The 19,439-nt window shown below is 42.1% G+C and overlaps 5 protein-coding genes across 11 annotated transcripts; 2 read left to right on the forward strand and 3 right to left on the reverse strand.

The window, feature by feature from the left end:
* The first annotated feature begins 2,091 nt into the window (after positions 1 to 2,091).
* Positions 2,092 to 4,602, forward strand: cfap300 (cilia and flagella associated protein 300). The gene is made up of 7 exons (XM_037275432.1): positions 2,092 to 2,311; positions 2,425 to 2,506; positions 3,468 to 3,531; positions 3,589 to 3,746; positions 3,815 to 3,987; positions 4,133 to 4,199; positions 4,281 to 4,602. Exons 1-7 carry the CDS (start codon positions 2,202 to 2,204, stop codon positions 4,410 to 4,412), a joined length of 786 nt encoding a protein of 261 aa, XP_037131327.1. The 5' UTR covers positions 2,092 to 2,201; the 3' UTR covers positions 4,413 to 4,602.
* Positions 4,603 to 5,080: 478 nt separating this feature from the next.
* On the forward strand, positions 5,081 to 10,829 carry LOC119136714 (elongation factor 1-delta-like). Of its 4 annotated transcripts, XM_037275403.1 has the most exons (9): positions 5,519 to 5,565; positions 6,690 to 7,127; positions 8,117 to 8,237; positions 9,100 to 9,156; positions 9,828 to 9,906; positions 9,969 to 10,063; positions 10,124 to 10,318; positions 10,479 to 10,673; positions 10,754 to 10,829. In XM_037275403.1, the coding sequence occupies exons 1-9, from the start codon at positions 5,534 to 5,536 to the stop codon at positions 10,790 to 10,792; spliced, it is 1,251 nt and encodes a 416-aa protein (XP_037131298.1). In that variant the 5' UTR covers positions 5,519 to 5,533; the 3' UTR covers positions 10,793 to 10,829. The 4 variants fall into 4 exon arrangements, with proteins under 4 accessions (XP_037131302.1, XP_037131298.1, XP_037131299.1 ...); XM_037275404.1 differs by lacking the exon at positions 9,100 to 9,156; XM_037275406.1 differs by lacking the exons at positions 10,479 to 10,673; positions 10,754 to 10,829 and adding an exon at positions 10,396 to 10,425 and having other exon boundaries at positions 10,124 to 10,354.
* A 631-nt stretch (positions 10,830 to 11,460) lies between these two features.
* On the reverse strand, positions 11,461 to 13,539 carry LOC119136721 (tripartite motif-containing protein 65-like). The gene is made up of 6 exons (XM_037275421.1): positions 13,162 to 13,539; positions 12,467 to 12,622; positions 12,234 to 12,320; positions 11,918 to 12,151; positions 11,691 to 11,850; positions 11,461 to 11,614 (listed from the first exon to the last, which is right to left on the reverse strand). Exons 1-6 carry the CDS (start codon positions 13,510 to 13,512, stop codon positions 11,484 to 11,486), a joined length of 1,119 nt encoding a protein of 372 aa, XP_037131316.1. The 5' UTR covers positions 13,513 to 13,539; the 3' UTR covers positions 11,461 to 11,483.
* Positions 13,540 to 13,823: 284 nt separating this feature from the next.
* On the reverse strand, positions 13,824 to 17,111 carry LOC119136709 (E3 ubiquitin-protein ligase TRIM47-like). Of its 4 annotated transcripts, none has more exons than XM_037275397.1 (7): positions 16,345 to 17,111; positions 16,070 to 16,165; positions 15,766 to 15,999; positions 15,447 to 15,609; positions 15,248 to 15,370; positions 14,969 to 15,067; positions 13,824 to 14,408 (listed from the first exon to the last, which is right to left on the reverse strand). In XM_037275397.1, exons 1-7 carry the CDS (start codon positions 16,930 to 16,932, stop codon positions 14,341 to 14,343), a joined length of 1,371 nt encoding a protein of 456 aa, XP_037131292.1. In that variant the 5' UTR covers positions 16,933 to 17,111; the 3' UTR covers positions 13,824 to 14,340. The 4 variants fall into 4 exon arrangements, with proteins under 4 accessions (XP_037131292.1, XP_037131291.1, XP_037131293.1 ...); XM_037275396.1 differs by having other exon boundaries at positions 16,324 to 17,104; XM_037275398.1 differs by lacking the exon at positions 16,070 to 16,165 and having other exon boundaries at positions 16,324 to 17,111.
* Positions 17,112 to 17,355: 244 nt separating this feature from the next.
* Positions 17,356 to 19,368, reverse strand: bcl10 (BCL10 immune signaling adaptor). The gene is made up of 3 exons (XM_037275433.1): positions 19,082 to 19,368; positions 18,409 to 18,697; positions 17,356 to 18,009 (listed from the first exon to the last, which is right to left on the reverse strand). The coding sequence occupies exons 1-3, from the start codon at positions 19,130 to 19,132 to the stop codon at positions 17,597 to 17,599; spliced, it is 753 nt and encodes a 250-aa protein (XP_037131328.1). The 5' UTR covers positions 19,133 to 19,368; the 3' UTR covers positions 17,356 to 17,596.
* Positions 19,369 to 19,439: the final 71 nt, after the last annotated feature.

The following is a 19,439-nucleotide window of genomic DNA, read 5'->3' on the forward strand; positions in this document are numbered from 1 at the left end:
GTCCTTTATGTCATCCTGGTGACAGAGGACATGTCCAGAGGATATGGCGCTTTAAAGTGTTAATTACTTTATTTGATTTTTTCTCTCTATTTTTCATGTTTTGAATATGTTCAAGATAAAGATATAAAAGCATGTGAAGTGATCAACTATACTAAAAATAACATGTGAAGTGGTCAACTATACTTGTAAGTAAGTGATGTGTTAATGATCAAGTAAAAATTTGTGAAAAAAAAGTCGCTCCTGAGTATAAGTCGCCCCCCCACCCAAACTATGAAAAAACCCGCGACTTATAGTCCGAAAATTACGGTAAATATATTTTAGTTTTTCATTAGAGGGAGGCGTTTAGTTGTCTTAAGTGGATGACACACCCAGTGAAAAGCTTCTCAATATCATCACACTGTAAAACCAAGTCTGGGCTTTTTATTTTATTTTTTTTATGCCATTGCTTTGAACTTGGCCTGTGCTTTGAGAGTCCATAAAATGTAAAATTTCAAATTGTTTTAAATGAGGGAGGCGTTGTCTTATGTGGATGAATCACCAGGCGAAACACTTATCAGCGTGAGGCGGCAGCGTACAGCAGGTTGCATGCGTGATGATGACGCTAGGTTGCAAGAACATGACATTAATTAGCCCTTAGCCGACTCGCCGTAATGACTTACTGACAAACCGAGGTCACCTTGTGATTAGAGAGAGAGTCGCTCAAAACTCCTGACTGTTATTATGTCAATTATTTTCAGCATGGAAGATGAATTGCTTTGTCAAACCAACACATTTAAAGCACTACACAGGAGTAAAACCAGGACTAGCGCGCAACATAATGTGACAGCTAATGTTGCATGATTGAAGGCCTCTAGATTTGCAAGAGAGGCACGTAAATGCATCGCTGCTATTGTCGCTGCCCCTCCCAGACCCATGTAAATAACTAAGGGTTTTAAATGTAAAAATATGTCATCTTCAGAAGAAGCCAAGGCAGTCTGTCATGGCATATGCATTCATAAAAGTGTAGCTCAAACTGTCAAAAGAAAGTTTGGCTTGCACATTAAATACTTTCAATTATGCTGGCTCAGTGACTTGGAAAATGTGCTTCAATTCATGCCAGCCAAGCACAACGTTGTTTAGTGTTTATTACTTCTACCAAGGACGTAGTGGAATGCATCGGTGTAGGTTATTTATTTGGAAGTTTTTTTGTTTTTTTTAATGTATTCATTTTATTCATGTTTCCCTTAAAAATGAGATATAATCAATTATAATCTGACAGGGTTATGATTTTACATTTATGATAAATAATTAAATATAAAATAAATATAATATAAATAAATTCACACAAAAATACGTTACCTTATATTCAAAATATTAAATGTATAAAATCGTATCAATATAAACCTATACAAAATTAAGACAATTTTGATGCCATACTTTTATATTAATTTCTTTAAATCTCAGGGTTTTGTCCATTTTCTTTGAATCAGGGGAGTCAAACTCATTTCTTTCACGGGCCGCATTGTAATCATAGCTTCTTTCGGAGGGCCATTATGACTGTCAACCCAAATAAATGTATGAGCACCTCATATGATATACAGTAAAAGCTACAAAACAAACTGACAAATAACTCGTTTTCAAATCAGACGAGTAAAAACTGGTCAAATATTTTAAAAAATGTTTTATTAAAAGTGAAGACAATTTGCAATTCTAGTAATGACACACGAATTTGATGTACAATTTGTCTTCGCGGGCCACATAAAATGATGTGGCGGGCCGTATCTGGCCCCCGGGCCTTGAGTTTGACCCATATGCTTTAAATAGTAAGATGAATTTTTTAAATCTACATAAATGTATATTATCTTGATGAAGAACAACAAATAACAGAAGCATTTATTTAAAAAAATAAAAAATTCTAAACAAATCCCATTGATGTAGTTTCGAGTCCAGATTTGATCGGAATCTACCTAAAGATGACAACATAAAAATGTTTTTTCATTTAATATATAATATAAAAGCATTTGTTATGTCAACTTTACAATGTTGTTTTTGTTTTTTAGCTACGGTCGATTCTTCTAGAAAAAAAACAACAACTGACAATAAACGTCTGCGCGTCCGTTGTCAAGGCAACACCAAGGCTCGTATGAGCACACTCGTCTCTGAAGCCTTCGTTCCTCTCACTTTTGTGTTTTTTCTTCACAGCTTCGGTAGCACAACAAGCTATGTCCGGAGATAATAATGACCTTGAACGAACTTTTTCCTTCCGTTCAGTACCATCCAGGAAGTTTGCGTTCCTGGAGGAAAAGGAGACCGTAGCTCTGTTGATGAAATGGTAAACTCCGAGATAAGCTGTCCCGTAAAAACATTTGTAAATATGCTATGTTCTGTCGCTATCTGGCGGTGTCCTAATGTAATTATAGTTTTTTTTTTTAAATTTATTCTCAGGTCGATGCTCGGGAGACTCTCCGCACAAACGTTCAGCTTTGACCAGAAGTTTCACCTTTACGAGAGCGACAAGTTTGCACTGGTAAGACGTGACGTCACTCCGGCAAGTCAACTGAGAAAAAAATTATAATTTTGGCCACTTTATTTAGTGGCCAAAATTATAATTTTCTTTATATTTATATCTTATATATATCTAAATATATCTTTATATTTTATTATACTGTTATTGTAGTTCTACAAAATCGTGGATAGGGGTTTTAATTGTTTATATTGGTGCTTTTTTTTTTGAAAGGGTTGTGTAGATTTTTATATCCAAAGTAGCCAACTTGTTCATGAGACAGCCAATACCGTATTGGCCCGAATATAAGACGGTGTTTTTTGCATTGAAATAAGACTGAAAAAGTGGGGGTCGTCTTACATTCGGGGTCTCGACATTATACCCATTCACAACGCTAGATGGCGCCGGATATCTTTAAAGCGAATGTTGAACTTAACTCCCAGGCCAAAGCGAACCCCTGTCACAAAGAATAAAAATAGCGGTAGCACGAAGAAGAAAAATAAAAAATAGCGGTAAGAAAGAAAAGAGAAGAAAATAAGAGAAGAGATAACAGAAAATGGAGAAATGTAGCGACAATCTGGAGAAAAGTGGGTCGAAGATCGGCCAGATTAACCGGCAGCTGAGGAGAAGTTATGATGCTTAGTTTACATATTTAAACAGATATTAAGATGTGATAGACAGTTTTTGAATGATTTGAATGGGGCAAAATAACATGTTTTTTCTTGCGATTATATTGTTATAATCATTTGTTTCAGATGTACTGTAATTATTTTCTGTATAAAAATTTGGTGTTCAAAAAGTCTTTTTTCACACTTGAGTCTTGAAAAAGAGGGGGGTCGTCTTATAATCAGGGTCGTCTTATATTCGGGCCAATACGGTAATAGTGCATGCTGTAAGTGTTGATCCATGGGGTGTTTTGAGGAAAATGTTAACGTCTTTATTTGTTGTTGATTATTTGTACGTGTCGCCATCACTCTTCATACAGTGCTTCTTCACAGACGCTAGCGTGCTCTCCAGTGTGAAAATGATGGACGGCTGGCAGCCTTTCGGTATGTCCTGTCACGCCATAGTAGGTCATTCGGGTCTAACTTTCCTTTTCTTCACAGACCGACCAGTAGCATCAGTGGACGTGGAGGTGGTACCATGCACCAAGGTCTCCATGGACCTTTTTGACCCCATCTACACTTGCGGCATCGTGGCATCTTCTGGGCACATCGCTAGATGCTTCCACGAAGTCTACCCGGACTATGACAAACTCCGAGAAGTGAGACTTTCTTTTTGTTTTACCACTTGGTCCGTTTCCCCTCCAAACAAATGTTTGTGTGTGTGCAGATGCTGCAGGCTGAAGACTCAGACAACTACCATATATTGGGGAGCGCCGAGCGAGCGGAGTTTCTGTTTCGCCTCTTCAAATACCTTTGTCTCGGTGGAGAGCTGAACCAGTATGAAGACACGATCGAGCCTTACATCAATGTTACCAAAAAAATCTACAAAGAGCTCATCAGGTACAAAAGGTCCAATATGAGTATTATTATTTTCTCCTAATGAAAGCATCTGTTTCAGGCTCTAAATTTTAGAAAAAAAATACAATTTACTGATAGTTTACCGTGGCAAAGCGATACGAACTATTTTTTATCGTTTTTCTTGCAGTGTTCAAAAGGATCCAGAAACTAAAAGGATTGCCGTAGTCTCCATGGTGCTCAAAGTCCATGTCTATGTACGTCTAGCATTTACTTGTTTTTATGTTGACGGAAATGGCCACAAAGTTCGAGTCATCTGCTCTGTCTCCCCACTGTAGGATGAATCGGGCCAGTGTTACCCCGGCAGCCGTGACGAGGAGCAGACCTTTGCCTACCTCATTGTGGACCCCTTCAAACGCCACGTGACACTACTCTGCCACTCTTACGGTGTTGGAACCATGTCACTTTAATGCTGTAAATTATATTGAAATACATTAATCAATTCAAATGCTGAGTACGCAGCTCTCTCTCTCTCTCTCTCTCTCTCTCTCTCTCTCTCTCTCTCTCTCTCTCTCTCGCTCTCGCTCTCTTTTTACATGCAACAATAGAAAAACCCAACTCTTTCACGTTGTCATCAATAAAGTGTTAAGTAGATAAATAAAGTGCAGAGGTGCTTGTGCATTGTGTGTGATTATCTTGACATAAACGTCTAATCAACATAAATCTAATCAACATAAAGCAACATAAATCTAAGAAGAAAAAAATTCTGCTTTAGACGCGTCCCAGAAATATTACTGTAGTTTTAATGTGCGACAAAAGAGCTAAACAAAGATGGAGTACAGTATGTACTACTTTCTTTCTGGCATGAATCTGATCGCATATAGTTACGTCAAAAAGAGGGCGCATACATTGTAAATACCTTTTCTCAAAGCATTGTGGGTAAGGTAGTCTTTAGCGAAAGGGATCATACCATAGTTAAGTTTGATCGTAAATAGTAATACAAATGACATGCGTCTTTTATAGTCGACAGATGAATATTAATCAGTTTTAAATCATGTAATGAATACAGTATGAACATTTAAAGGAGTTATTAATGGATATTTTAGGAAAAACTCCAAAGTGGCCAACCCCTCCGCGTTGACAAATAAAGACGTCCGCTCCACTGTAACTCTCTTCCGGTCGGATTACAACCGAAGCAGCACGCAAAGGAACGGCACCGAAGACTTGAAACGTCAAATAAAACAATCAAGTAAGTGAGGATACTTGCCCACACCTTCAAACTTTAACAAACGCATTCGGTTTCAAAAGCGAGCGACTGTGTGACATTTCCCTTCGTGGAAACGCCACGTGTTCAGTCGCCGTTCGAGTTTGCAGCTGTCAAAAACTTCAACGGAGTTGTGCCATCTCGGATAACGTCGATATTCACCATCGATATTGGTTACTTCTGGGATATCGTCCGCAATTAATGACTGAAAATGTTAAGGAGAGCATTGAGACCGATTCGTCTACTGTTTTTAATACTCCGGGTTTAACTAATAAGTGTCCAATATGAAATGGCGCAAATGTATAAATTTAATTATTTGTATTTCACATGTTGTCCGCTGATCTTTCATTTCATCAAAGGTGAGTGCTGTGCCTGTTTTATTTTTATTTTTAATTCATTCTCTTATTACATGTTCTGCCTGTTGAAATAATTCAAATATGTCAATTGACTTGCATGGAAAGTATCAATTGGTAAAACTGCTAGTAGATGAATCAGCATGTTAAATGTTTTTCAAATGCAAGTGCTATAAGAATATGCATTTTTTTTGGGATGTGAAATTGCACACAATCAAAAATGTTTTATTGGGTTTGTGATGTGTTTTAATCAGAGGGAACACTGAATTCATCACAATGGAATCATGTCTGTTCTGCTTTTTTTAATTTTCTTTTTTCTAATTGTGCTTTTCATTGTACCTCTTAATTGAATTGTGGTTAATTATTGTATAATAGTGCTTGTCAAGTTACTCATTTAATCAATCAAGACGAATTATAGTGTAACTTCCAAAGCCCAACACTGTGTCGGGAATTAAGTATAGAAATTTGTTTTATACAACTCAAGACGTCTTTGAGTTTGGAGGTTTCACTGCATTGTGTGGAGATGAGGAAACACCAAACACACATTAAAAGTGATTAAAAATGTAATGTGAGATTGATCCATTAGCTTTATTTGGCGCCCTTTAAACTAGTACTATAGCAGCCATTCTGAATTTCGAGCCTGGTTTTGCTGTTCTTCCTGGAATGACCGTAAACACTTTTTGCTCAAAATGAAGCTTTTTGATCAATCATCACCCTTCGAGAGCATGTTAAAAACGGTTTTGACTTGTACTCGCATGAGGCCATTCAAACCATGCTTGAGCCCATTTATCACCAAAATACTAGGTTGGCTTGTATGAGTGCTATGATTTACATTGCTATGCTCGCAGTTTGCTGCACATTGGTCCAATTTTTCATTTGTTTTACGCCTCTTGGCAGTTTCTCATAAAAGCCCCCTTGCATAATAGAGAAACAAAATATCATGAGTCGTTCATGATAACAGAATTAAAAATCAACACGAGCATGGTGGTGGACAGTAGGGAGAAGAAGAGGGAGGAGGAATACTTGCCCTGTCCGCCACAGTTTGAATGGCCTGGTGTCCAAAAGTTGTTGTGTGTAGTTAGCTGGCACTTGTTGCTTGAAGCACCTTTTTTTCCCCCCTCCTCCTTAAGCGGAATGGATCAGTTGAGCTCCGAGCAGGGAGCGGCCCCTAAGCCCGCCGCCACGCCAGAGAGGAGCATCATCAGTGGAGACAACCTCCAGTTCGGCAAGATGCGTCGCCACGCCCGTTTGTCTCAGTCAGAGAACCAGAGCTCGGGGCCCGAGGAAGAGTACTTGGGCTCCTCTGTGGAGGCCGGCGGATCCTACGGACGAAGCCCCGCCGCCCACAAGCTGCAATCGTCCTCTCCGAGGAGCCCCAACACCAGGGGGCACTGGGCCAAGCGCCACCAGCAGGACGGCGCTCAAATCCCAACGGTGAAGTCATCCGGCACCCCCCACCGGCGCTACAGCCGGGGCCGCTACCGCTCGTCGTCTGAGACGGAAAAAGGAGGCCGAGGGAGCAGGGAGCCCAAGTTTCGGAAGAAGGGCTTCTCTGAGAGCGACAACAGGTCGGGACGGGACAAGTGTGACACGGGAGGAATGGTGGAAATGTGATGTGTACTACTCTTTGTCTGCCTTGCACTGTCTTTTGGCCTCCTTGTTGTCATTTAAAAAAGCAAAAAACCAACAACGTATTCAGTGTATCAAAGCAGAACAGAGGGAGGCGACTTGTTAAATGTGGCTGCCTGTTGATTGTAACTTTCTGGCCTCATGTGTGGTGATCCTGCTGAGCTGACAAGTCTGCCTCGCTGCCTGAGGAATGTGTTGATTTGACACAAGCGGGCCATTTGTTGCACTGTTGCATGTAATTTGTCCCCCCCCCCCCTAGAGAATCAGTCATTTCTCAATTTGATACCTTTTGTGTGTGTGTACAATACACTCACTCACTAGTGACTCACCGAAAAGTAGCTGTTTAATGTAGTGAGATCAATAGCTGACAAAATAGTCCGCCTTCAAGTATTTTTCTGATTCTTGTGGTGAAAAGTCCTAGCATTTGCCATCATTTGTTTGATTGTGAAAGCAGTTGGTGTACTGAATCATTGTGTTTTTTTCTAATACGGTGGTATTTAAGAAAGGTCAAAATATTAGAAACTGGTCATTATGATGCAGTGCACCAACTACAAGCACAATACGAAACACTTGCTCGTATGATATTTAAACTTACTAGTCAAATATGATGGTTCATCCACCAAAATGAATATATAGAATTTCTTTCATAAATATCCACCAGGAAGTAGAGCAACTGTCAGTGGCCAGTGAAGCCCCCTTAGACAGAGATTCTGTAAACTGCCTGCATGCAAGCCATTTAGGGGGCATTTATGCTTAGTTTTTTTCATGTAATCTAAAGACATTTCTATGTATATTGAATATTTTATTCTCCAGGTAATTCTGTGTATGCAGTCATGTCATACGAAGCATCCTGCTTTGTCAGTTTTATGGGTGCCAATTATAACTAAAATGGAAGTTTGAATCATGTTTTTTTTTTTTCCATCTTTAGCGCCAACATGAGTGGACTTCAGTGCCTCACTGCTGAGAAGATCTGGTTCGACAAGCACCGCTACGATGAGGCCGAGAGGATGTTCTACGAGGGTGCCAACGGACCCGCCCCCAAACAACAGGTGACTCCCTTTTTAGGGTGTCATGGGGGCATGTTTACCTATTGCAAAAGTGCAGCAGATTATTTTCCTGACACTCTCCTGCTTTGGTGAGTTGTTAGATAACATACCCGATAACCAGCAGGTTCCTGACTACAGTTCTCATGCAGCCATTGTATATAACCTGGAGTCTCCAAAACTCAGCAGTGTAAAAAAAAAAAAAAAATCTCCTTAAAATGAGCTTGTTTTAGAGATTTTTAGATTCCTAACAAACGTGAGCGGCATCTTTTAATCCACAGTGAGAGTTTTGGGATCCCTAGCATAAAGCCTTTGACCCCGAAAAGTCCAGCTGCACTATCAGTGTCGCTGGCCTCTGTTGGTTTAATCCTCGGTTACATCATCGCGCCAAGCAGCTGTGTGCGTGCGTGTGCACACGTGTGTGCGCTCAATTTAGAAGCCTGAGCGAACATGCCAGTGAGGTCACGTGGTTTGGCAGCCTTTTGTAGCGGCCACTGCTAAATAAGATCTTGCCTGATGATTCGGTTCTATCTGTAACAAAGATGTGTGTGTAGTGTGAAAGTAGCAGCAGGAATGCATGTGGCCATTGTGGCTTTTTTTTTTGGTTGTACAGCCAAACACTATACGTTTAATACAACTTAGTCAGAATGAAAAGAGAAAATGCTAACTCCTTCATTTTTCTTATTGACATCATCTCTTTCAAAGTTGGAAACTAGTTAACAAAACAACAAACGATTATCATTTTGGTCTTGCTGGAAGATCATCTGAATCACTGCCTATGTGGCTCGTGTGATGGCTTCATGTTTTTTTCTGTTTTAATGCAACCTTCTTTGCGTCCCCCCGTTACCCGCGCTTTACAACGCCACAGGTGAAAAGCGCCGTGCAGCAGCACAAAGGGCGACCGCAAAAGCGCCAGCACCGAAACGTAAGTCGCGAGTGTGTGGCAACGCTGCATGGCCTCCATGGATCATTTGATGCTTGTGTGCAATCATCAACAGAATATCATCGCACGGCTTCATTTTTATTTTTTTTGCATCATGTTCACAATCCTATAATGCTAATGTGGCGTGAAATTCATAATTGGTCAATTAATTGCATTGATATGGGTTCTTGTGTGTGTAGAAGAAAGGCTGTCTTCTTTATAACTAGAGATAGAAAAATATCATCTTTTTGTATCCAATTCTAAATGCACCCAACTATACTGTGTTTTCACCCATTCATAAGAAATTTCTATGAGAACTATCTGAAATATAATTGGAACAACCAATTTGATATTTGGTTCCTGAAAACTCATCTACTTCTTTGCTCAGCCGTCTTTGTGCTAAGAAACTCAGGTTTTGCTACAGTATTATCGTGTATTTTTGAAGCAGGGGTGTTAATTCCTTGTAGATTTCGACAATTGGTGGCAGAGCGTGTTTTCTATCCCCTGCATCATTGAATTACCCAGCTGAAGTTCTCATGGAAATTTTCTGTCATTTTGCAAGCCATCTCACGTCTTTTCCTATGTGCAATTGTATTTCATTCATATTTACAAGCATATTGAGCTGAAATTGGATCTCAATGCAATGAATGTTTTCATTCTTAAACCCCCCGCAGTCGTCTTCGCATTCAGGCGAACAGGAGCTGGTTGCCCGCATGAAGAGCCTGGAGGTGGAGAACCACACTTTACACAAAGGTGGGCATGTTGAAGCATTTTTTTGCCTGACTGGTTTTTAACTGGGCTGTCATTGCTGTTAGTGGTGGGTGATATGAGGGCCGCCCTGCAGAAGCTTGAGGCCAGAGTGGCTCAGCTGGAGAAGATCCCTGCAACCGCTGCCGGCCCCACAGTCAAGGTAGGAGAGCACAATGTCGTCGTACCTTCTCCTGTCTCTTAATCCCATTTCCTTTGCCAGGCTGCTCCCGTCAAACAAGTGGAAGAAAATGGGGATGACGACGACGATGACGACGTGGACTTGTTTGGCAGCGACGACGAAGCTGATGAGGAGGCGGCTCGTCTCAAGCAAGAGCGCGTGGAAGCTTACACAGCCAGGAAGGCCAAAAAGCCAACCCTGATCGCAAAGTCGTCCATCTTATTGGATGTCAAGCCTGTAAGTCCCGACTCGATACCGAAAACACTAGGGCCTTGATGTACAGTCGTGCTGCTGTGCGTTTATTCATTGCTTTGCAAGTTCAGACGTGAGATGAACTCTGTGATCCTCACTTTACATTAAGCAGCGGTTTGGCAGATGAGTTTTTGCGTCTTCCCAGTGGGACGATGAGACTGACATGTCCAAGCTGGAGGAGTGCGTACGCTCGGTTCAGATGGACGGGCTCCTGTGGGGTGCGTCCAAATTGGTGCCAGTGGGCTACGGCATTAAGAAGCTGCAGATCAACTGCGTGGTGGAGGACGACAAAGTGGGCACAGACATCTTGGAAGAGGAGATCACCAAGTTTGAGGACTTTGTGAGTAAACAAAATGGATACTTTTATTTTGTATTTCAAAGCTTTGAGGTAGACTTTGGATTTTTGTCTCGCTCATGCAGGTGCAAAGCATTGATGTTGCCGCCTTCAATAAGATCTGAGAAAAGTGCTGCTGTTCATTAAAGTTTAAAAATACAATTTGTTCTCCGGCTCCTTCATATTAAGGTTCACTGGCAGTGACATTGGTTACACCCACACAATGATTCAATATAAAAAAAATATTCTTTACAATGATGCCAATCTGTACTATACATGGTCATTTTTTTATTCTTTTTTTTTTTTCCATAATACTTAAAAATTAAATTTGTGCTCCGGCTTTCATATTAGGGTTCACTGACAGTGACATTGGTCACACCCGCACAGTGATTCAATATAAAAAAAAAAAATCTTTACAATGGCGCCAATCCGTACTATACATGTTTTTTTTTTTTTTTTTAATTAAACAAAAGCCTTACAAGGGCATGGTGTCGCCATCTCCTGGTCAGTTAGTGAAATGCTTAGTTTTTTTTTCTATTTATCTCATGCTACTTATATATATTCTGTTTTTGTTTTTAGTGTAGAAATAAATCTAAGCTATTTCAGCTAACTTTGGGCAAACCAATAGGACATAAACCTTCATATCTACAGTTTTACAATTTTGAGTTTCTAAAAAGTAAAAAGTACTGGTTTTGCGCTTTTATTTACACATAAATTTCAAACAAATTTCGATTTCTTTGTGTGTCTTGGCATGTGAAGAAATTGACAATAAAGCAGACTTTGACTTTTTAATATTTCAGAGTATAACTGCAATTGTCAGGAATCATTAAAAAAATCAACAGGATTCTTGCTTGCTGAATCCCATCCCATCTTGTCAGCAGGTGGCAACCTTAATTGTACACCTTTAGTCTTTTCATTTGGAATGCTGGTTTCCTTGAGTGAAATAACTGCAAATGGAAAGGAGACAAACATCATTGCTCATCGATTGCCATTAATTTAGCGTTAACATGTTGCAGCGTTTGCCTTTATCTGAGATTCTGTTGAATTCCCTCTGGAGGTTTTCGTCCAGACCGTCCTTCAGCTCCGCCAGGCCTCCTCGCATGGTTTTGTACATCAAGTATGGCAATGCGTCGGTGTCGGGCGTCGGCACCCGTTTGGATGGGAAATGAAGGGATCTGCATTTCTGGAATTAGAAAAAAAAAAATAAGCGGGCTGGAACCGATGGATTTTACCTGTGTGTTCCGGCGTACATGAAGGAAATGGAGGTGGTCATCGCTGCGGCAGAGCTTCTCCAGCTCAGCCTCGTTCCTCCGGACATCAGCCGTCTCACGCTCCAGCTTCTCCAACAGCTGCTCTGTCTGCGCCAGAGCCGCCCGTTCGCGCATTCTGATCGCCTCCCTCACGTCACACCGTTGCTTCTCGATGGTGCGGAGCAGTTTGGAGAAGACCCTGTCGTTCTCCTCCTCTGCCGCCTCCGTGGCGTGCTGAGGGGAAAATTAAGAATTGGATAAGAAATTGGAATAAAAAAAAAAAAGTACATGAATGTATTCATGTACACACACTCACTTTGACGTATCTGACCACATAGCGCAGCTCCTTCTCTACATCCTTGATGTTCTGCGTGCACTTCAAAGATGCTTCTTGGAGTTTTTTCTACAAAAACATGAAGTGCACGCACAGGCAGTTTTGAGTCCTGTGAGTGGTATTGAAAAACCGAACTTCTTGCGCAAGCCACCGCTGACCGGTTGCCTACAACGTGCCATGTATGCACCCCCCTCAGGTGGTGGCCCCAGACATACCTGCTGGGCCATCCGCTCGTCCACCAGCCGCACAGTGTCATGGTTCTTGTGTTGGCCTTTGAGGCAGCGTGAGCACAATCCCTGATGGTCAGCACGGCAATAGCTTTTCAGCGGCTTTTGATGATGCTGGCACAGCTTCTCTTTGACAACACTGGACTGTGATGAGAACAGAGAACAAGATGCTAAATGAATTTCTTCTGCAACTCTATGTTTTATGCTGAAAAACACAACTATTGGCACCAAGCCGCCTAAAAATGCCACCCCAAAAAACCTCTGTGCTGATTCAAAGGCAGCATGCTGAATGTCCTTTACTTAAGACACTTTGAGTTTGCGTTCAGATCAATTGTAAATATTTTCTTTGAATATGCAATTAATATTAAAAAAAATATGAAAGGATGAATATCAAGATGGGTAAGAATACTGACTCCATGTGCAAGTGACAGAGATAGCGCACATCATTTGTTTTTGTTTTTTAGATTTTTGCTATTATATTTTGAGGGCGTGTTATGCCACCCACAGTTTACATTGTTAACTGTGTCTTTTGATGAAGTAATAATTAAATAACACTGAACTAAAACTCAAGTAAAATTCAAATTTTAAAGTAATTTTTTAAACACCAAGACCCGGAAGAAGTCATTGGTCAACTGCGCATGCGCATATTAATTCAAGGAATCTAGAAGTTCAACGTTATTAACCTTGGGTGCAACCGCAACGCCTTGCCCCCGCCCGCGGAGGCGTTCGTCGGCCGGCTGCTCTTGGGCTCCGCTCTGGACGAACTTCTCCACCAGCTCTCCCAGGACAGTGTTGCGATTGAGCAGCGGTCTCGGCTTGAACTCCAAGCGACACTGCGGGCAGCTGTACTGGGCCTTCTGCGGCTTGCCTCTGCTCCAGTAGTCCTCGATGCAGCTCAGGCAATAGCTGTGGCCGCACGGGATGGTCACTGGATCCCGAAGAACCTCCAGACACACCGAACAACTGAACTGGTCCAGTTCCACGGAGATAGTGGAGGTTGTCGACGCCGTTGTTGCCGATGCACCTGCCGCCATCTTACTCCCGTGAGAGACCTTCGTGGGCGTGGCTTACAGGTGTGTTGATAAATGCACCTGCTGGAGACGGGAGGACGTGACGTCACGAAGCACAACGTTTATATTAGGTTTCGGGCTTGCTTTTAACGTCTGTGAAAAAATTCAAAGTAAATATTTGTACAAATGTCTTCTCTTGCATGCTATTTTCAAATGTCCTGTAGTGTGTCTACTACTGCTGTTGAAGCAATAGCCACTTTAATAGATAAAGCTGCAAAATTCAATGCGATACTGCACTAGTATTGCACACAATAGTGATTTTTTTTCCTATGTAATTGATTTACCGTCATGTGTCAATTTATTTCAACATTGGAAAGTATCCATATTTGATATCATTGTATAAACACAATAAATACATGCGAAAAAGCCAAATACACTGCATCTTTGTTTGTTGACACTGTAAACAGCATTCACAATTCAGTTTTTTTTTTGTCAGCATGACACAAACCAAAATAATATATTATGTCTGTATGAATAATTACAAAAAAGAAGTCGCATTGTCATAAAATGTAAAACCAAATGTAACTCATGATGTGTAAAAACTAACTAATAAAATGTTACTACGACACTCTGTTCAGTCCTGTAATGCATTTGCCGTTTGTGTGTCTACGTGTGTGAGACTCTGCTCATCTGATCGACACAACACTGACGCCAACAGGTAAGTAAATACTGTAGTTCCCAGTTTTTTTTACAAAAAAATATTGTGAAGTGGTATGTCAAAAGAGGAAAACACTGCTGCTTGATGATCAAGGTTTAAGGTTTTGAGTGTGAAATGATGTCTAAATTCAGGTCTCATTTCTTTCTGGCATGAGTGCGGCGCTGATTGTGCCTCTGCCTGGAGCCCGTAGACAATTTGGAACCTGCAAAAAATAACATTTATGAGATGGATGACAGAATATATTCACACATAATGTTTGTTTAACAGAAATTCCTTATATCTATTCCTCCATCTTAAAAAGCTACCTTTGGCGGTTTGTAAAATTGACGAGCTTATTTCAAGCTGGTTGATAAGAAATGATAAAAATAGATGTTAAAATAAATTTAGGAGTGAAACATACAATTTATAATGGCATTTTATAAATTGTTGCCAGCTATTTCAATATAATTATGTTAAATGATTGAATCTGTTTGTGTACATACATAACGATCGTGGCAGGATACTGGGAAAGTTTAAAAATTAAAAAAAAAAGTGGAAAAAAAATCTCTTAAGTACTCTGCTCAGTGGTCAACTGCAATTTTTAATCAGAAATAGCTTGTGTGTCCTTCAATGTATTTATAGCGCTGATTTAAAAAAAAAAAAAAAAAAGTTACTTTTTTCCGAGGACATCAGGTTTTTGATACATTTTTATTTTTTGCTTTTACGTTTCACCTAAACATGACATATTATGGAGAAAATGCCTTCTATGCAGCAGTTACGAACCAAAAGGCGAGAAGACAAACATGGGCACAACCGGTCCTGGGCTTAGGAATGGGTTGAGTGGGCTCATGTGGCTTTGGTCCAAACCAGGTGACAGGAACCCTACACGCACAAACACACGTACTTCATGTACATGTTTTCCATTAGGTTGAAAGAGAATTCCAGAATATAGTTCTACGTAACATGACATTTTTATGTTATGGCTACAAAGCCAGAAAGTTGCCACGTGTCTCAGTATTGTTTTGAAAGGTTTCACAAGAGTGATTATTATAGTTGTCTCACCTGTCTCCTCCATTTGTACAGGGGGGTGAATTTCGGCCAAGGGTACTGTCACATTACCCGAGTGCCCAGTCACGTCGATGTGGACGGGCAAATTGGGGGGAGCCGTGATCACCACTTCTCTCACTGATGGAGCACACATCAAAACTGTTGGTGCGTTCCATGTGATGTCTTTTACTAACGGGGTCAAGCAAAAGTGCACCTTTCTCATAGATGCTGACGAAGCCATCCTGGCAAACCTCTTGCAACAGCGATTTAAAGTCGCACACGGCTTTTGTGGCAGAGTCAAACGTCAAGCCGGGTTCCACGGCGATGGCAGGGATCGGCGACGTCGCGGGCGGCAGCGCTTCCAGCGCCTGACAGCTCTATCGCAACAAAAGAATCAAGTGTGAAATAAAGTAAAAGGAGCAAAAGACATTTGGAGGGAAACCACCTAATTCCTGGACTAAAAGCTCTGACATCATGAAAACTAAAATTGTTTGGGTATGTGTCATTTTTGCTTCGCGGCTTGGCACTCTTACCTGAAGGAAATGCAGGTGGTCGTCGGCGAGGGTCAGCCGGTCCAGATCGGCCTCTCGCTTCTTCTGCTCGGTGATCTGCTTTTGGATCTTCTCCAGAAGCCGCTCGGCCTGACTCACGACCTGCTTCTGCTGGGCCTTGATCAACTCACGCACTTCGAAGCGCTTCAGCTCCATGCTGCGGACAAGGTCGGTGAAGACACCGTCGCTTGTCTCCGTCGCCAGCCGAGCTGAACGCTGCGGGGAGGAGGCAGTGAGGTGCCATTTGTGATATTCAATAGAAAAATGACGAGTGTGTGTGACTTACATTAAGAAAAAAGATGGCTTGTCTTAGCTCTTGAACTTCCTTCTCTCTTTGCTGAATGCTCTGCTGGGAGCTGAGCTTCATCTCACCCAGCTGTCTCTGTGCATCAGGAGAATTGTACAAAAAAAGCCAACAAGTCAAACTTTTTTACTTCATGATATATTAGGAAGACATGTTTTGATCATCATAGGGTTATTTGCATGACCCCCCCGAGCATGCTAAGTTCCACTGTACCCTTTGTCAAAAGGACTAGTTACCTGCTGCACTTGTATTTCCACCTCCACCAGCACGGTGTCGTGTCCCTTGTGTTCATCCGCCAGGCACATGGAGCAGATGCACTGCTTGTCCGTGCGGCAGTAGACCTCCAGCAGCTTATCGTGACGCTGGCACACGCTCTCCTGGAGCCTCTTGGAGGCTGACACCAGCTTGTGCTTCTTAAATACGGCCGAGTCGTGGTGGGGCCGGACGTGCAGCTCGCAGTACGACGCCAGGCACACCAAGCAAGAGTTGACCGCCTTGTTCTTCCTCCCGGGGCACACGTCGCACTCCACGTCGCCGGCCTCCGCCAGGCTTTGTTGTTGTTGCCCCCCTCCGCCTGCCGGGACCTCCTGGAGTCCGCTACGCTGGAATCGGTCCACCACGTCGGCTAGCAAGGTGCTGCGGGCGAGGGCTGGCCTCGGGCTGAAGCTTTGTCGGCACTGGGGGCACATGAACACGCCGAGGTAGTCATCCTGGTCCCAGTAGTTGCGGATGCAGTCGGAGCAGTAGCTATGGCCGCACGGGATGGTCACCGGATCTCGCAGGACATCCAGACACACAGAGCAGGTGAACTGATCCTTGTCCAGGACCACCCCTGCCTGGGCCATCGTCCCCCAAAGTGATGAAGTTGGAAGGGACGAGGACGAAGGACCACAAGACGAAAGACAGCTGCTTTGTTTACAAGAAGTGACGCCAAGGGGCGGGGCTAATTGGCGGAAGTAAACGCGTTTTATTATCAACGCACATGAACTTGTAAATTTTGATGGGAAAAAAAACTTCTAATACGCTGTATAAAACAAACGAAATGGTTAAATTACGCTGATCATCATCCCTTGCAAAAGGGGGCGGGTCCAACAAGCGGAAGTAGACGGTATATGATTTTTTTTTAAATATACCGTAGATAGCTTGTCATGTTTATATAGCGCTTTAACGATAGCTGTCGTAGCAACAAAACGTTTTTTTTTTAATCGGAAGTAGATGTTGTCGTTTTTGAATTTCAACTGAAATTATACCACAAAAATACATGCAAATTGTAAATTACACCATTTTTATTTTTGTTCAGTGTCAAATCTACACAAGTATGTTAAAAGAATACAGATCAAAACTGAGCTGTATCTTTGTAATGATAGTTTTTTACATGAGTCATTTTAAAATCAAATTGTACAGGTGCACCTAAATGTTCTCATCTAAAATGTTAAAGACTCAAGTACTTAAGAGCATTTTTAAAAAGCAGCAGGACACGTTCTCTATTACAAACACACTAACCCTATTTTAGTATAAGTTGCTCCGAACTGACGCGGGAGTGAGACAACGCGAGCGGAGAGGTTGGAAGTTGGGGTCCGCTCCGCTGACAGTGGACCCCGGTGACACTGCATCTATGTTAGAGGGTAACCCCGCCAGCTGCTCTTCATCCTCCTCCTCCTCGGGCAGAGTGGGCGCTCCGGGGTCTCCTGGCCTAGGGAGGCTGGAAGAAGTTGTGGTGGAGGAGGAGGCCACGAACGTCAGATCGCCATCATTCGATAGCGACGGCGCACTGGGGCAGACGCCGACTTTTAAAATGGTGGAGCTTTCTTGTCCGTCTGGGAAGCAGAGCAAGGTGGAGTCGCTTGAGAACGTTATGGAGAGATCCTGGGTGGTACATGGAGGGGTGAGGCTGTTCTTGGATGAGGAACTAGAAGCTGCGGCTGTAGAAGAACAAGAGATAAATACACATGCATTTCCATAAATGTCCATATTGTAGTCATTTATTTCAAGAATTCAAGGGAGTGTGCGCTCCCTTGTGGACTTGCCATTATAGAAGAGATGCAGGACAAAAGCAAACTTTTGTCATTAGTGTAAAGTAGAGCTGTTTTGTGATGAGGAGCCAGCCGCCAGGTACTATGATGGGTAAGTAGGATTTTTTTAAATCTCATTCAATAATGTAATATATCCTACCATTGCCAGTTAGAACACACTCTATTATAGTATTCGCTTTTCAAATTATGCTTGTGTGAGAGGGCTTAATGCTTCTTATTAATTGTACCTCACAATTTGGTAGAGTGGTGTGAAAACCCGACACTGAACGTAAGATGCTGCCTCCAAACCTTTGAGAGACTCCAGCTTCTCATTCTTGGTCTTCTGCACCTCATCTGTGATCTTGTGAATGACAAAGTTTTGTGAGCGCAGCTCCCGGATGGAGTCGACCAGGACGTCGAGGCCACGGGGGTTCTCGCTAAGGATGTCCAGCAGCCAGCCTGTCCTGCTGGTTTGCGTGCTCTTGCTGTTGATCTCCTCTGCATCGTCACGAGTCAGGATGCGACGGGAGCGCAAGTAGTCAAGATGGCAACGCGCCCGGATCTTCTCACAGAGGTAGTGCCGCATGCGGATCAGGACCTAGGGGATGGTGTTTGGGGGAGCTCATTTTTTAAATATTTGCCTTTGCAAAAATTCATGACGTGAATTATTGGTCTGTATGAGCCTCAAAAGTGTATTCACAAGCCTATTACCTACACCTATAGAATAAGAGTGCTGTAAAAATATTTACTTCTTTAAAGATAGACTTTAGTACATTCCAACACATTCAATGTATGTTTAAGACATTAGCATGTTAGCATGTGCCTGGTTTTGGCTGCACAGGTGTCCCTAATGTCAAGACGTTTACATAATCTAGTTTTATAGGGGTGTTCTGATTTGGTACATTCCGGCTATTTTCGATAACTTTTGATTTATGCTCAACTACGGCGTCCATTCGGAGGGAGAGTGAGGCGGTGAACTCACGTCTTTTTTAATCTCAGCCATCTCATCTTCGGTGAGTTGAGGAACATCCATCCTCGCGACGATTAAAACACTAAATATAATTTTTTTAAATCCAGGTGTTCCGGTAAAATGCGAGCGGCCACTACACTAAGTTCGGCTTTGAGTTCTTAACCAAAGAGTTTACTTTGGAGTTTTTAGTTTTTATATCGCGGTTAATCTTGAGGAATCGCTGATATTTTTGTGTTTTAGTACACGAAGATGGGGAGAAGCCCGTACTTCCTGATTGGTAAAGTTTACGTCGACTCGAGGCTAGGGCGAACGTCATACGTCACTCAAATTGAGATATTATGTAATGGCCTCTTTTGGCCACAGAGTGTCG

Source organism: Syngnathus acus, chromosome 17, assembly GCF_901709675.1.
Source record: "Syngnathus acus chromosome 17, fSynAcu1.2, whole genome shotgun sequence".
In the NCBI taxonomy this organism is placed as follows: domain Eukaryota; kingdom Metazoa; phylum Chordata; class Actinopteri; order Syngnathiformes; family Syngnathidae; genus Syngnathus; species Syngnathus acus.

Excerpts from the sequence above, each read along its gene's own strand:
- cfap300 (XM_037275432.1), top strand. The coding sequence starts at position 2,202 with ATGTCCGGAGATAATAATGACCTTGAACGAACTTTTTCCTTCCGTTCA. Across the intron at positions 3,747-3,814 it reads ACTATGACAAACTCCGAGAA|ATGCTGCAGGCTGAAGACTC; the intron begins GTGAGACTTTCT and ends GTGTGTGTGCAG. Across the intron at positions 4,200-4,280 it reads TGCTCAAAGTCCATGTCTAT|GATGAATCGGGCCAGTGTTA; the intron begins GTACGTCTAGCA and ends TCCCCACTGTAG.
- LOC119136714 (XM_037275403.1), top strand. The coding sequence starts at position 5,534 with ATGTTGTCCGCTGATCTTTCATTTCATCAAAG. Across the intron at positions 5,566-6,689 it reads GATCTTTCATTTCATCAAAG|CGGAATGGATCAGTTGAGCT; the intron begins GTGAGTGCTGTG and ends CTCCTCCTTAAG. Across the intron at positions 8,238-9,099 it reads GACCCGCCCCCAAACAACAG|GTGAAAAGCGCCGTGCAGCA; the intron begins GTGACTCCCTTT and ends ACAACGCCACAG.
- LOC119136721 (XM_037275421.1), bottom strand. The coding sequence starts at position 13,512 with ATGGCGGCAGGTGCATCGGCAACAACGGCGTCGACAACCTCCACTATC. Across the intron at positions 12,623-13,161 it reads GCGTTGCGGTTGCACCCAAG|TCCAGTGTTGTCAAAGAGAA; the intron begins GTTAATAACGTT and ends TTCTCATCACAG. Across the intron at positions 11,851-11,917 it reads ACCACCTCCATTTCCTTCAT|AAATGCAGATCCCTTCATTT; the intron begins GTACGCCGGAAC and ends TTCTAATTCCAG.
- LOC119136709 (XM_037275396.1), bottom strand. The coding sequence starts at position 16,932 with ATGGCCCAGGCAGGGGTGGTCCTGGACAAGGATCAGTTCACCTGCTCT. Across the intron at positions 15,371-15,446 it reads CGTCAGCATCTATGAGAAAG|TGAGAGAAGTGGTGATCACG; the intron begins GTGCACTTTTGC and ends GTGCTCCATCAG. Across the intron at positions 15,068-15,247 it reads TGTACAAATGGAGGAGACAG|GGTTCCTGTCACCTGGTTTG; the intron begins GTGAGACAACTA and ends TTGTGCGTGTAG.
- bcl10 (XM_037275433.1), bottom strand. The coding sequence starts at position 19,132 with ATGGATGTTCCTCAACTCACCGAAGATGAGATGGCTGAGATTAAAAAA. Across the intron at positions 18,698-19,081 it reads TGGCTGAGATTAAAAAAGAC|GTCCTGATCCGCATGCGGCA; the intron begins GTGAGTTCACCG and ends ACCATCCCCTAG. Across the intron at positions 18,010-18,408 it reads GAAGCTGGAGTCTCTCAAAG|CCGCAGCTTCTAGTTCCTCA; the intron begins GTTTGGAGGCAG and ends GTTCTTCTACAG.